General features: G+C 36.3%; 3 protein-coding genes and 1 pseudogene across 6 annotated transcripts; 3 read left to right on the forward strand and 1 right to left on the reverse strand.

Moving 5' to 3' along the window:
• The first annotated feature begins 279 nt into the window (after window positions 1-279).
• Window positions 280-6,633, forward strand: LOC108222116 (bifunctional dihydroflavonol 4-reductase/flavanone 4-reductase). 2 transcript variants are annotated; one of them, XM_017396019.2, is made up of 6 exons: window positions 280-437; window positions 524-699; window positions 5,187-5,387; window positions 5,558-5,717; window positions 6,048-6,252; window positions 6,347-6,633. In XM_017396019.2, exons 1-6 carry the CDS (start codon window positions 323-325, stop codon window positions 6,495-6,497), a joined length of 1,008 nt encoding a protein of 335 aa, XP_017251508.1. In that variant the 5' UTR covers window positions 280-322; the 3' UTR covers window positions 6,498-6,633. The 2 variants fall into 2 exon arrangements, with proteins under 2 accessions (XP_017251508.1, XP_017251509.1); XM_017396020.2 differs by having other exon boundaries at window positions 6,051-6,252.
• On the reverse strand, window positions 1,357-2,251 carry LOC135152645 (U-box domain-containing protein 4-like; annotated as a pseudogene).
• Window positions 6,634-7,182: 549 nt separating the features above from the next.
• LOC135152692 (dihydroflavonol 4-reductase-like) lies at window positions 7,183-9,990 on the forward strand. 2 transcript variants are annotated; one of them, XM_064093468.1, is made up of 6 exons: window positions 7,183-7,544; window positions 7,618-7,793; window positions 8,317-8,517; window positions 9,061-9,220; window positions 9,340-9,541; window positions 9,645-9,990. In XM_064093468.1, exons 1-6 carry the CDS (start codon window positions 7,430-7,432, stop codon window positions 9,793-9,795), a joined length of 1,005 nt encoding a protein of 334 aa, XP_063949538.1. In that variant the 5' UTR covers window positions 7,183-7,429; the 3' UTR covers window positions 9,796-9,990. The 2 variants fall into 2 exon arrangements, with proteins under 2 accessions (XP_063949538.1, XP_063949539.1); XM_064093469.1 differs by having other exon boundaries at window positions 7,260-7,544; window positions 9,445-9,541.
• A 1,759-nt stretch (window positions 9,991-11,749) lies between these two features.
• LOC108221478 (dihydroflavonol 4-reductase) lies at window positions 11,750-13,652 on the forward strand. 2 transcript variants are annotated; one of them, XM_064093470.1, is made up of 6 exons: window positions 11,750-12,018; window positions 12,097-12,272; window positions 12,465-12,665; window positions 12,745-12,901; window positions 13,016-13,217; window positions 13,317-13,652. In XM_064093470.1, the coding sequence occupies exons 1-6, from the start codon at window positions 11,904-11,906 to the stop codon at window positions 13,465-13,467; spliced, it is 1,002 nt and encodes a 333-aa protein (XP_063949540.1). In that variant the 5' UTR covers window positions 11,750-11,903; the 3' UTR covers window positions 13,468-13,652. The 2 variants fall into 2 exon arrangements, with proteins under 2 accessions (XP_063949540.1, XP_017250841.2); XM_017395352.2 differs by having other exon boundaries at window positions 11,751-12,018; window positions 12,742-12,901.
• The last annotated feature ends 1,273 nt before the right edge of the window (window positions 13,653-14,925 follow it).

The raw sequence follows: 14,925 nt of genomic DNA on the forward strand, positions 1-14,925 counted from the left end.
TGTCAATAAAACCGATATAAAAATCTATTAAATTTATTACTATTATTCTATTTTGTAATAACAGATAATTATTTAAAATATAAAATCAACAAAATGTTATGTGGACTTTATCTGTCAGTTTAAATTATCCAATTCTGATTACAAGACGTCCCTTGCTAATTTTCAACGGTCTATGTAGTACTGCTATGTATTTATGTCCCCACCCTTAGCATGATCATTGGTCCCCTTTAAACTGCTATGACCAGACTATCTATCACTAATATATACTGTACATATTCATAGTTAGACGTGCCACAATCCGAGCTCTCTCGAAATATTAAGCATGGAGGAAAACAAGACAGTGTGTGTAACAGGAGCATCAGGATACATAGGATCCTGGCTTGTCAAGACACTTCTGGAAAGAGGATATCATGTCCGAGCTACTGTCCGTGATCCTGGTATGTAAAATTAATGATGAATGGCGATATTATGTATCTGTGTAACTGTGTTAATATTGATTTGAAGCAAGGATAGTGGTATATAGGAAACGAGAGGAAGGTGAAGAATCTGTTGGAGCTGCCGAATGCAAGTACGCATTTGAGCTTGTGGAAAGCTGATTTAGCTGAGGAAAGTGGTTATGATGATGCGGTTCAAGGTTGTCAAGGTGTTTTCCATGTCGCCACCCCTATGGAACTTCTTTACCAGGACGAACCTGCTGAGGTATGTACCCATATTTATACATGTTGCTGCTTACTTACTTGAGTCTCAGTTACGATTTTAGCGATACAGTTGCTTCGGATGATCGCGCTTTTAAGCATTTTGTCACTCCCTCCGTCCCCCACATAGTATACATTGGGGGCTGGACGCAGCACGTAAAGTGTAATTGTAAGACTTATTTTTAAATTTTTTTTTCTGAATTAAAGTTTGGATGTTAAATTTTTATTTAGAAAAAAAATCTCAAAAATAAGTTATGAAATTATATTTTATAAGAGTATTAAAATGTGTGTCGACAAGTTGAAAAGAAATGTATGGAATTAGATGGGACCTAGGGAGCATAAGGCTCGGCTTTACGTTCTGAGAGCTGTGTTTTGCTACTCCGAAATAAGTTTTGTACGCAGCTCAGAAGTTGCTTTTAGAGAAAAGTGCACTTCGTGTACCTGAACTTAACCCATTATAGCACTTTCAATACTGTACTTTAATATCCTACATCCGATGTATCGTACTTCTTGATTTTTATGCAGTTGGTGTACTTCCGTCATCTCACGCATAACGCCGTGAGATTAAAATGTAATTAGCAGGGTTAATTCAGTCTTTTAAATAATTAACACACATATAGTGTCATGTCAGAAGAAGGAAAAAGCTAACAACGGTGTCATGTCAGGACGGTTTAGCACAAACCCTTGCCACCATTGTCCGATACACCGAACTATCCTCACCAAACTCAACAAAATCGCAGCTGCAATCTCTTTCTGCTTCTGCGATCCAACCTCCACAATCTCAACCGACATGGGAATTCCCCCTTCCTCCACCACCGCAACCCTCGCCTCCGCCACACTCACCAACAAACTTAACACAAACCCCGACTTATCCACCATATTCGACCCAAAATCCGCCATCAACTCCACCAACGGCTTCATTATCCCCGCCTCCACCGCTCTAATCTTATTCTCCTCAATCTGAGATAACCGCAGCAACGCACAAGCCGCGTTCTCTTTCTCCGTCGAATTCAGTACCACAGCAACGCACAAGCCGCTCCTTATTCTCATCGCACAGCGACAAATTTAGTATCGCCGTCACTCCGTACTCTTGTAATTGAGGATCAATTGACGAAATAAGTGATATTAGCGGCTTTATCGCACCGACCTGCGCGATTTTCATCCGATTCTCCGGCTTATTCTTCGCCAGCAGCCTCAGCTCCATCGCCGCCAATTTCTGATCATCAATCAAGCTCGACTACAGATCAGGTTCCAGCTGCTCTATCACGTAATCATCGGAGTTCCCCGCCAACGTCGTCGGCTTTGCGTAGACGTCGTGGAGAACTCGCCGGACCGGTCGCTGTTACAGTCGCGGCGGACGAGTCGTCGATGTTGAGCGAGTTGAAAGTTCTTCCGAGGTAAGTGAACTTCGTCTGGATATCGGATTCCATGTTTCCGGTTAATCGGAGATGTGAGAGTCGTTGTGTGTATGTATAGGTGTGTGTAAAGGTTGGGAGAGAATGAGTTTGGGAAAGAAGAGAAGATGGGGAAGAAGGAGATGATGAGAACACATGGAAGAAGAGTGTATATGAGTAAGACTGAATTAACCCTGCTAATTACATTTTAATCTCACGGCGTTATGCGTGAGATGACGAAAGTACACCAACTGCATAAAATCGAGAAGTACGATACATCGGGTGTAGGATATTAAAGTACAGTATTGAAAGTGCTGTAATGGGTTAAGTTCAGGTACACAAAGTGCACTTTTCTCTTGCTTTTATGTAAAAAGAGTGTCACCATATTTTGCGAACATCTTGCATATTTTACAATAATTTTGTTTGAAAATATTAACTTTCTATTTTATAATTTAAAAGATATAAGAAAGATTACTACTGCCAGCCCCGGTCCCACTTGAATTGTGAAGACTTAGTTCAGTTTAATCGTTATTTTTTGAGGGCATATGATGAGCAGATTCAAGTTGTTACACTTGGATCAGTATATTTGAACTTATTTTCAGATGCGGAGTTCGGCATGTGACCTGATTTTCGAAAAAGACTCGGGATTTGACCTAAGTTGTCACAGTATTTCATTATGATATTAGAATTTATAAATTGAAAATTGACTATTCACAATTATTTTTTTTTAATCTTTAAGTAAATTTTTATGATATATATGTGTTGTAATTGTAAAATTATTAATTTTTACTTTCATGAGAAAGAATACCTGCTGTTTTGATCACTAGTTACAACGACAAAGTTAATAACAAATAAATCTTAAATTATTACGTTAAGTTGAAACAGAACTTCTGATACATGATAATTGATACCTAAGAAAATAAAGTGAAAAAATTCATTCATGAAATAAATCTCGTAATATATATATTTAATGGATTATTGATCAATATTACTTGTAATTTAACTTTTGACATGTATTTATGATCAGTATATATTAACAAACTTAAATTTATAAATCAAGAATACTAATAAAATTATAAATTTCATCTCGATAATAATCTATTTAGTAGAAGCTATACTCTTCCAAACAACTTTTTTTATACCGAGAAGCAAAAAATTTAATTGTTTAAATTGTTCGAGATACAATCGTAACAGATCTCATCATAACAAAGAATGTAAACAAGATGTATGTATTGTTTATTGACCAAATGCATCTTAATTAAATACTCTACATATCAAAATAAGGGTCAGGTTCCAGAGAGAACCATTAGAGAGAGAACCATAGAACCCTTACCTTATTAGGTAAGGGTTCTGCAGCAGAACTTAAGTATTAGTTGGGGTTCTGCAGCAGAACTTCACAAAAAAATGTCAATATCTATGGATTATATTTTTAAATTATTTTTGAACACACATAACGATGAAAAAACATGAAAAAAACATGTATTTAGATTTAGATCCTAAAAATCTATTTAAAATTTAGGGTTCTGCAGCAGAATCCTAGTGGTTCTATGGTTCTATTTTAAGGAGTGATTCTCTCTTGAGCGCGACCCATCAAAATAATTCTCTCCCCCTTTCTAATGTGAGAGTCGTTTGAATGTTTTCTCTCCTTTGAATGTGAGAGCTTATGTGATCATGACAACAATAGGGGACATCGAGATCGATTAAGTAAATCTGTGGAAGGGCCAATAACAATAATGTCATCCACGTGGACTGAAAGAACAATTACAGAATTTTGGGAATTGTAGAAGAAGAAAAAAGGTTGAGCGATAGAGTTGTGTGAAACCCATAATTTATGAGATAAGAATAGAGCTCTTAGTACCATGATCGTGGTGATTGTTTAAGCTAGTAGATGGTTTATGGAGCTTACAAACATAATTGGGATAGTCTTTATTAAGGAAACCCGCGTGGAGGTGAGACATGTACACAAATTCGGTGAGGGTACCTTGGTGGAAAGCATTATTGATATCGAGTTGGCGGAGAGACCAACCTTTACTGAAAACAAGAGAAAGCATGAGACAAAGAGTTGTAGGTTAAAGTTTTGTTTAAATATAAAGTATAAGATCCATAGGGGCCTCCTCTAACACCTTAAGGTTTTAGAGGGAATGGTTCTCTACATGGTATCACAGCGAGGTTTGCGGGAGGTCTCGAGTTCGAGCCCCTGCCACCCCCAAAATTCTCACAATTTAAAAATGGACACGAAGGCAATTTATACCCAAAGATGGGCGCCCGTGATCCACTCTTCAACCCAAATAATGGGATTTCGAGTGAGAGGGAGTGTTGAAATATAAAGTATAAGATCCATAAAGGGGCCTCCTCTAACACCTTAAGGATTTCGAGTGAGGGGGAGTGTTGAAATATAAAGTATAAGATCCATAAAGGGGCCTCCTCTAACACCTTAAGGTTTTAGAGGGAATGGTTCTCTACAAGTTTTCGATCAGTCTAACCTCGGGCCGATAAATTTCGTCGTTTTGTTTCCAGAGTTTGCTCTGAAGTTTCTCCCTCTCCAACTTGAGGAGGGTATTAGATAATTAACATAAACAAGTCCTTTGGAGGACACCACAACACTTAAATACATATACTTTATATTGTATGTAAAACATATTTGTTATACTTATCATATAAGTGTAATTTATATTTTATCATATAGTTAGAACAGTTTTTCTAATGTGTGCTCAAGAGTACACAATAAGCACCAACTCTCATGAAAATGAAAATAACTTGTTTTTATTGGTTAAACTGATGTGCATGAGGGGGGCTATCATCATTTATTATTCATCTGATCTACCAATCAAATTTTATCATTCGCATGAAAGTTAGTGACTATATATTGTGTGCCCATGGGCGCACACCATAGAAAATCCCCTGCTACAATTCCTATCATGTAATCTCTATCTTTCTATAAATACTGAAAATCAGAGAAATCGAGTTGTTGGAGATACAAAGCATATAATATTTTACAGTTGTATATGAATTGCCCAACACACAAACGCTTGTGCAATATATATTGATTTAAGAGTGTGAAATATGATGATTGAAGAACCAGTATGTTTATGGGCAGAACGAAGAAATAGAATCAACAACATTGAATGGGATACTGAGCATAATGAGGTCGTGCTCTAAGGCTAAAACTGTGAAGAGGTTCATCTACACCTCAACCACAGCAACCATTTTGATGCAACGTCAACCACCAGTTGACGAGTACACTGAGGAGCATTGGTCTGATTTGGACTTATGCTATGAACTTAAGATGTACGGATGGGTAAGTTTTTACTTAACTTTCTTTTTTCAATAAGTTGGCCAATGATTTATTACCAAGTATGAAGTTTTAACTAATTTGATGCATAGCCCTCTGCACCCTCTTTTAGTTTACAACTGACTAGACAAATGTATTTCTAATTAAAGCTCAAATTGTAAACCTGTGAACCCCAGATGTATGTGGTGGCGAAAACTACTGCTGAGAGAGCTGCATGGAAATATGCCGAAGAGAATGGGATCGATATGGTCACCGTTCATCCTTCCATTGTACTTGGCCATTTCATTACTCCTCACACAAGCTTTAGTACTGAAGCTGCAACTGCCTTGTATACCAGTAAGTTTTAGCACAAATGACCCTTCTTTTCAATTCAGAAAATACAACTACTTTTCTCACCCCGAAGAACTTTCATACGCCCTCGGTCCCAGCAAGTTGTTTGCGTTCACTATTTGTACGAGTATAAAGTAAAGTTCCATAACATTTTTTTTAATTTTTTTTGAATAAAAGTTTAAACGTCAAACTTTTATCCTAAAAAAAATTTAATAAAATTTTATGAAACTATACTTTATAGTAGCTTCAAAATAAGTGCCAAAAAGTAACGTAAAGAATCTACTGTGAGACAGAGGAAGTATTTACGTACTAATTTGTTACACATTGAGAATGTAGCAGAAAATGAAGCTAACATGGCTTTGCTAAAGAAGCTACACGGATCTCCTGCTGTGCATTTGGATGATGTATGCAATGCACACATATACCTGTTTGAGCATCCTCTGGCCAAGGGAAGATACATTTGCTCCTCTCATACTTATAATGTCTTTGAAATTGGACATTCACTTAGCCTCAAGTACCCAGACAGGAATATAATGACCGAGTACGTACCATTAAATATCTTCTCAAGTTCTGTATATTCATTCTCTGAACTGTGCAATTCATATGAGTGGAAAATTCCTTGTGATTTTGAGCAGATTTGAGGGCTTAGACAAGTCACAAAGAATCAACCCTGTTTCGTCCAAGAAGCTGATGAGCCTTGGTTTTGAGTTTGCACACAAAAACAAAGGTGTGGGCGACTTGTGCGCTGAAACTATCGAATCGTGCAGGGAAAAGGGTTTGCTTTGATCAAGGAGTTGATTGAATCTATGATTATTTTTAATTTTGATGCTAAACATCTCATGGTACCAACTATTAATACTATATATATTTCCACACTGGACGCTTGTACCTTGTTGGTTTTATATTTACATTAATGTTTAAAATTTACGTTGTCTTGTGAATATTATTTACCAGAATATTATATGTAAGGAAAAAGTTATATAGATTTTTTTTAGTATTTTATCAAAAACACATGGGGACAATATATTTTGCAATGTTCATTCGGAAAAAATATATAGTTTCCAAAATTTCCAATAAAAAAAGTTTTTTATAAAGATACTCAAGTAATTAATAAAATTTCAAAAATATTTTTAAAAATACAAACCTTTTAAAAAAATTAAAATAAAATTTATAAGTGTTACAATCATATTTGCAACCAATCAATCGAAATAAATCACAAATGTAGAGGTTGAAATAAGATTCGCCGCCCCCGAATGATTGGTGCGGCGGTTAGGCATCCAAGTCTTGCAATCTCAGGTGCTAATTCTATTTCAAAATTTTCAAAAATCAATCCAACCAAAACATCGTCAGGCGGCCACACGTATGGATGAAATGAAAAGAAAAAAAGATGGTCTAGGTGAAACTCAACTCTTAGATATAATTTATAAACCATCTATATTTAACTTTCTTATTTCTTGGATTGCACTAAAACCAATGTCTATAATAATAATAATATTCTAATATTTTTATTAGAGCAAGTCCATAATTATTTACGTGTTATGTACGTGATTGTGCTCCTAATCTCCTATCCCTGGAGAATGATTATTAGCCACATATGTACGGCCCTCATCCACCCTTGAACGCAGAAGAACAATATATGTGCCGCAGTTGCACATATGCATAATCAGTAGCTAGCTCGAAGTATCCGATTATATATCGTTAAAAAATAACTAATAAGCATGACTGAGAAGAGGATAGTCTGTGTGACAGGAGCATCGGGGTACATTGGCTCCTGGCTTGTCAAGAGGCTTCTTGAAAGAGGATATCATGTTCGAGCCGCGGTCCGTGATCCTGGTATGTAAAATCATGCATGTGTGCTTTTTGTATTTTTGGAATATTGATTTAAAGCGAGGAGAGTTGTGTGCAGGAAATGAGAGGAAGGTGAAGAATCTGTTGGAGCTGCCGAATGCAAGTGCGCATTTGAGCTTGTGGAAGGCTGATTTAACTGAAGAAAGTAGTTATGATGATGCGGTTCAAGGTTGCCATGGTGTTTTTCATGTCGCCACCCCTATGGAACTTCTCTACCATGACGAACCTGCTGAGGTTTGTATTCATTGAGCTAGTCCAGTTATACTTTCATACAGTTTTTGAGGTCAAGGCACTTTCCTACTTAGTGTTTGTTTTGTTTGGTAGTGCTGTTGAAAATTGATATGCTATTAAAAAAGTGCTGATAAAAAAATGATGTCGTAGAAATCATATAGTTGAAATTTGCATATTTTGAATTATAATATAAAAAAAATAATTTGATGAGGTTTGTTAGTAATATCTAGAAATAATTATAGCAAAAGCTGAAAACAATTTTTTGCAAAAGTATAAGAGGACTTACTTTTCCTCGAAATAATTTTTAACCAAAAAACTGTTGTTTATGTCGGCAAGAGTTACGCTAAACACTACCTAACCCTCTTTTTCACCAAATGTAACAATAGACGAGTTACTTTCTGGTTATGCAGATTTTGCGCTTGATTTACTCGCTAATTTTAGAATATATATGGGTTCTGGGTAGTACACGAATAGCCCATCACACAGACACTCATTGATAAACCTTTTTGTCAAATTAATTGCGCAGAACGAAGATATAGAATCAACAACAGTGAATGGGATACTGAGCATAATGAGATCATGTACCAAGGCCAAGACTGTGAAGAGGTTCATCTACACCTCATCCACAGGTACGGTTATAATGCAGCGTCAACCACCACTTCATGAATACACTGAGGAACTTTGGTCCGATTTGGACTTCTGCAATGAAACTAAGATGTTTGCATGGGTATGTTTTTTCTTAACTCCTTTACACTATGTTCACCAGCGATTTATATTTGTAGTATAATACATATCAGTTTTCCCTGTTGGCGTGCGTTTTGAAATATATTACTCCCTCCGTCGCAATTTGAGTGAGCTGGTTTGACCTTCACGGAGAATAAGAAAAAGGCAGTAGAAAAGAGTAAATTTAGTTGAAAAGTGGGTAAAGTGGTGGGACCTAACAAAATTTAATAATATATTTGAAATAGTGTGGGAAAGTAGGGGGTGTAATAGTGAAAATAATGTTGAAAAATTGTTAGTATAATAGATTCATTCTTTTTAGACAAGGAATAAGGGTCATATAAAATGAGACGGAGGGAGTAATATATTCAAGTTTCAAAGTTCACCGCCACTAAATAAGGAAGAAATTATACTCAACTTTTTGCTGCTCTAGATCTGAGTTTTTAACTAGTGTATTGGCTCGAGCATCTCTAGATCCTGCCCTGGTTCGCCACTCTTTGAAACAACAAATTCCTAAATAAAGCTTAAAAGTTAAATCGATGAACTGCAGACATATGTGGTAGCGAAAACTACAGCAGAGAAAGCGGCATGGAAATATGCTGAAGAGAATGGGATCAATATGGTCACTATTCATCCTTCCCTCGTACTTGGCCAATCTGTTACTCTTCAAAGAAGCTTTAGTACTGATGCTGCAACTGCATTGTATACTCGTAAGTTTAGTCAGTAATTTTCTCATTAGTTCTTTCACTAATCTACCCCTATTTATCTCAAACAGAGGCATATAGAAGTGTACTAATATGTTAGTATGTTACACGTGACCATACAATAGAAGATGAAGCTAACATTGCTCTGCTAAAGAAACTTCATAATTCATCTGCTGTGCATGTTGATGATGTGTGCAATGCGCACATTTACCTCTTTGAGCATCCTCTAGCCAAGGGAAGATACATTTGCTCCACTCATATTTTTGACATATTTGAAATTGGACGTTCACTTAGCCACAAGTACCCAGACAAGAATATACCAACCGAGTATGTCCAACGCGATCTCTTCCTCAATTATATTGTTCTGTTCTACATTTTTCATTCTATGAACTTCCAATTAAATTAGTGGAAACTCCATTCTTTTGAGCAGATTTGAGGGCTTAGAAGAGTCGCCAAAAATAATCCCATGTTCGTCGAAGAAGCTAATTGGACTTGGTTTTGAGTTTGCTCACAAAAATAAAGATGTGGGCGACTTGTGCGCTGAAACTATCGAATGGTGCAGAGTAAAGGGTTTGCTCTGATGACAGAGATCATTGAATCAGCAAATATTATAAACATTGTTATGGCTTCAAAGTTATGTTGTTAAGCATAAAGCAGCAGACAGAACTTGTAAATTTGGTACTGTTCTGTACAGTTTTTGTACGCCTACCACATAATTGATCACTTAATCAAAAGAAAATGATTTTCTTTTGATTAATACTATATATATTTCCTCACTTGTACCGTCTTTGTTTCCATTTTACATTATTCTTAGAATAATTTTTAATATTTTATGTTTTCATGGTTGAGAATATTATATTTAAGGAAAAAGTTATACAGAGATTAATACTTTATTATTATACTAGAAATTTTGCGAACATTATATCTATATAATACATTTTATATTGTTCTGTGGCATGATATATATATATATATATATATATATATATATATATATATATGAGTAAATGACAAAGTGGTGGTCGTAGTTTTCCAAATTTTAAAAAATGTTGGCTGAAGTTCAAAAATTACAGATTGGTGGCTCGTCTTTACCTCCCTCTTTTAATAAGGTGGCTGCCGTCTAAGGTCCGTTAAATCTGGCCGTTAAGTCTCAAAAAAATAAAAAGGAAGGGTAAAAGCGGATTGACTGCCATCAATCTCCTTTTGCCTACCCATCATCTCATCCCTCTGTTATCTGCTCAGGACCACCACGACTAGGCTCAGCCCCGTCGCTACTCGACCCCGCTGCACCCTTCTTCCCAATTCTCTTCCACCGCCCTACTTTTTTCCACCGTTGTTCACCCTCCCCAGCCAACAAACTACCACCATCAACAATTATACGACCACAACTATACACATGTATACGACCACATCTGAACCACGGCTTCTAAGCGGCCACCACCTAACGCCACCACTAAAAACAAAATCAATCACCACAAGGCCAACAATCAGCAGGTCACGCTCCCCTTTGACCTTCCTATCGCCATCTCTGTCTTATCCTCGCTGTTTTAACCCCAGCCGACAATCGGCACCAGCCCTCGTCGTTCTCCGTCGAACCCACCTGCGTACTCACAAATACAAAGCAAAAGAAATTATACCAGTGTGAATTACAAAGACTACACATAGAAGATGAATTTTAACCCCTCGTCTTGCAACCTTACGCTTACCAGATATAGGCTTCTGCTGAGCACGCGCCTCCTTACATTTCCCAAACGCACCGCCAAAAAATCCCCAAGCTCATGAATCTTTTGTATATTAGATGGGCAGCTGTTTGCGCCTAAATTTGTGTAAAAACTCGTCTTTACCCTTTTTAATTATTTTTTTTGGATTTAACGGTCAGATTTAATGGAACTTGACGACACCCACCTTATTAAAAGGCGGAGATAAAGTCCAGCCACCAATCTGTAGTTTTTGAACTCCAGCTAACATTTTGTAAAATTTGAGAAACTACGGCCACCATTTTATCATTTACTATATATATATATATATATATATATATATATATATATATATATATATTGGTTAGCGGAAGCCGGAGGTGCTTCTAGCTTCTATTTTTCTTGACCCGCTTGTGTAAACAAGTAAAAGCATTTTTTAAAAGCGGAGAATGCTAACTTTTTTTCCAGAGCTTCTGCTTCTTTTCCAAATACTTTTATTAACTTATTACTTTTCACCCCTACTCCACCTCTTCAATTTAATAAAGAAATCACTTATTTTAAGCTAACCGAAACGGCCCATGGTCTCTTAAATTTCTAAAAAGTGGTTTGCTTGTTATATTTTCAAAAATTTTAATTAAAACTTTAGTTATAATAATTTATTTAGATAGAAACTTATAAAAATAATAAATGAATAGAAGGTTTTTAAGATTTTAAAATATCTATAAAAAATTGAAATGACAGATAATTCTGGGATACGAGGTGTATGTTCAGTTCTACGTTTTCTACATATTTCTAGTTTGGCCTTTTCAGAACTTGTGTCGTGTTATATAATTATGATTTATATTCCTACCCCTGGAGATTGATTATTAGCCACATATGTCCGCCCTCATCCACCCTTGAACACAGAAGCACAGTTATATGTGCCGCAGTTGCATAATCAGTAGCTAGCTCGAAGTATCCGATTATATATCGTTGTAAAATAACTAATAAGCATGACGGACAAGAGAATAGTCTGTGTGACAGGAGCATCGGGGTACATTGGCTCCTGGCTTGTAAAGAGGCTTCTTGAAAGAGGATATCATGTTCGAGCTACGGTCCGTGATCCTGGTATGTAAAATTAATGATGAATGGCGCTATTATGCATCTATGTTAATATTGATTTAAAGCAAGGAGAGTCGTGTGCAGGAAACGAGAGGAAGGTGAAGAATCTGTTGGAGCTGCCGAATGCAAGTACGCATTTGAGCTTGTGGAAGGCTGATTTAACTGAGGAAAGTAGCTATGATGATGCAGTTCAAGGTTGCCAAGGTGTTTTCCATGTCGCCACCCCTATGGAACTTCTTTACCATGACGAACCTGCTGAGGTTCGTATGAATTAAAATTTACCTACTAGAGCTTAATTGAGTCCGATTATACTTTCATCAGTTTTTGAGGTCGTTGTTCAGACTTCAGTTCTGCCCTGTTAAATTTTACTAACTTTTACTGTTTCTTGCTTTACAAGATTATTCAACTGTGATTTTAATGGATTGTATCTTTTTGTGAAATTAATTGCGCAGAACGAAGAAATAGAATCAACAACAGTGAATGGGATACTGAGCATAATGAGATCGTGCTCTAAGGCTAAAACTGTGAAGAGGTTCGTCTACACCTCATCCACAGGAAACATTATGATGCAACGTCAACCACCTGTTGACGAGTACACTGAGGAACATTGGTCTGATTTGGACTTATGCTATGAACTTAAGATGTTTGCATGGGTATGTTTGCATGGACTTCTTAGTTGTTACAACAAATTCCTAACTAATGCTTAAAAATTAAACCGATGACCTGCAGAAGTATGTGGTAGCGAAAACGACTGCAGAGAGAGCTGCGTGGAAATATGCTGAAGAAAATGGGATTGATATGGTCACCGTTCATCCTTCCCTTGTACTTGGCCAATCTGTTACTCCTCAAACAAGCTTTAGTACTGAAGCTGCAACTGTCTTGTATACTAGTAAGTTTAGTCAGTGATTTTCTCATTAGTTCTTTCACTAATCTACACATATTATTCCAAACAGAGGCATATAGAAGTGTCTGTACTAATATGTTACACATGATCATATAATAGAAGATGAAGCTAACATTGCTCTGCCAAAGAAACTTCATAATTTATCTGCGGTGCATGTTGATGATGTGTGCAATGCGCACATTTTTCTCTTTGAGCATCCTCTAGCCAAGGGAAGATACATTTGCTCCACTCATATTTTTAACATATTTGAAGTCGGACATTCACTTAGAGAGAAGTACCCAGACAAGAATATACCAACCGAGTATGTCCAACGCGATTTCTTTCTCAATTTTATTGTTCTACATTTTTCATTCTCTGAACTCCCAATTTATATGAGTGGGAACTCCATTCTTTTGAGCAGATTTGAGGGCTTGGACAAGTCGCCAAAAATAATCCCATGTTCGTCGAAGAAGCTAATTGGACTTGGTTTTGAGTTTGCTCACAAAAATAAAGATGTGGGCGACTTGTGTGCTGAAACTATCGAATGGTGCAGAGTAAAGGGTTTGCTCTGATGACAGAAATCATTTAATCGGCAAATATTATAAACACTGTTATGGCTTCAAAGTTATTTTATTAAGCATAAAGCAGCAGACAGAACTTGTAAATTTTACCTCCGAAAACATGTTTAGATGAATCCAGCAGAAAAAAAAATTGGCAGTGTAAGGCTCTCATATATATGGGTCAATTTCATTTACTATGCCATGAAAAATTTTAAAGATCAGGAGCAACTACACAATTTATGGATACCTGCACGTTAAACTAAATTATCTTGTGAGCTACATGAGTAAAATGACTATTATAAAACATGAATTCCGGAATTCTCTAAATTAAAATCTGCAATCAATCATTTGTAGTAACTAACGAGTCCTGCTTCTTAGATTAATAAGGAGTATCAATTCAGAATTAAAAATTACTAGAATTTCGAACTTTTCTCTCAAGTACCTTCACGAAATTTTTCTCTCAAGTACCTCCACCTTGATTTCAATTTTATCTCAGCAACGTGCACATGTTGGTTGGTTATATATCTTTCCATGTCATGATAAATTAGTAACTATTATCTACCACAAACAATCAAAGAGTTTAGATACTAAAACTTGAAATACTTTTTAACCCTTAAAATCTGGGGTATGTACCGTTAAACCCTCGTTTTAACTCGGCCGAGTTAGCTCGACCGAATCAAGTATCCATTTTTAACCCTTAAAATCTGGGGTATGTACCCATCAAACCCTCGTTTTAACTCGGCCGAGTTAGCTCGACCGAATCAAGTATCCATTATGTACCGAGTAACCTTCATACCATTGTGAATTGTCAAGTTTGTTCTTCTGATATGTACCGTTTTATCATTTTATACCGGTACGAGTGTTAATCGGAACATATCGGATACTTAGGCATGTTTGGAAGTTAGAGACTTGAGATAAAATTAGATATCCACTAATGTTAGTATTTGATAATTAGCGGATTGAAATATAAATTTGAGTTTAAAAAGCTAATTTTCAAAAATCTACTTTGAGGAGTTTTTTGACTTAGATGTTTTGGTATGTGTCATAATTTATCTGCGGTGCATGTTGATGATGTGTGCAATGCGCACATTTACCTCTTTGAGCATCCTTACAAAAATAAAGATGGGGGCGACTTGTGTGCTGAAACTATCGAATGGTGCAAAGTAAAGGGTTTGCTCTGATCACAGAAATCATAAGACTAGCAAATATTATAAACACTGTTATGGCTTCAAAGTTATGTTATTAAGCATAAAGCAGCAGACAGAACTTGTAAATTTGGTACTGTTCTGTACAGTTTTTGTACGCCTACCACATAATTGATCGCTTAATCAGAAGACAAATGATTTTCGTTTAAACGTTACAGATGAAATAATCCACAAACTGCTGTTTATACTGTTTCGTAACTCATTTTTCTAACAAAGCTTATCATAAACATTTTAACATTTGCTGTAGACAGATTTCCACACAAAT

This window comes from Daucus carota, chromosome 5 (assembly GCF_001625215.2).
Source record: "Daucus carota subsp. sativus chromosome 5, DH1 v3.0, whole genome shotgun sequence".
Taxonomy (NCBI): Eukaryota; Viridiplantae; Streptophyta; class Magnoliopsida; order Apiales; family Apiaceae; genus Daucus; species Daucus carota.

What these genes read in the sequence shown, in the direction of transcription:
- LOC135152692 (XM_064093468.1), top strand. Translation starts at nt 7,430, where the DNA reads ATGACTGAGAAGAGGATAGTCTGTGTGACAGGAGCATCGGGGTACATT. An exon ending in ACCATGACGAACCTGCTGAG is followed by an intron (nt 7,794 to 8,316) that starts GTTTGTATTCAT and finishes TTAATTGCGCAG; the next exon opens with AACGAAGATATAGAATCAAC. An exon ending in AAACTAAGATGTTTGCATGG is followed by an intron (nt 8,518 to 9,060) that starts GTATGTTTTTTC and finishes GATGAACTGCAG; the next exon opens with ACATATGTGGTAGCGAAAAC.
- LOC108221478 (XM_017395352.2), top strand. Translation starts at nt 11,904, where the DNA reads ATGACGGACAAGAGAATAGTCTGTGTGACAGGAGCATCGGGGTACATT. An exon ending in ACCATGACGAACCTGCTGAG is followed by an intron (nt 12,273 to 12,464) that starts GTTCGTATGAAT and finishes TTAATTGCGCAG; the next exon opens with AACGAAGAAATAGAATCAAC. An exon ending in TGCAACTGTCTTGTATACTA is followed by an intron (nt 12,902 to 13,015) that starts GTAAGTTTAGTC and finishes ATCATATAATAG; the next exon opens with AAGATGAAGCTAACATTGCT.
- LOC108222116 (XM_017396019.2), top strand. Translation starts at nt 323, where the DNA reads ATGGAGGAAAACAAGACAGTGTGTGTAACAGGAGCATCAGGATACATA. An exon ending in AGCTACTGTCCGTGATCCTG is followed by an intron (nt 438 to 523) that starts GTATGTAAAATT and finishes AGTGGTATATAG; the next exon opens with GAAACGAGAGGAAGGTGAAG. An exon ending in GACAGGAATATAATGACCGA is followed by an intron (nt 6,253 to 6,346) that starts GTACGTACCATT and finishes GATTTTGAGCAG; the next exon opens with ATTTGAGGGCTTAGACAAGT.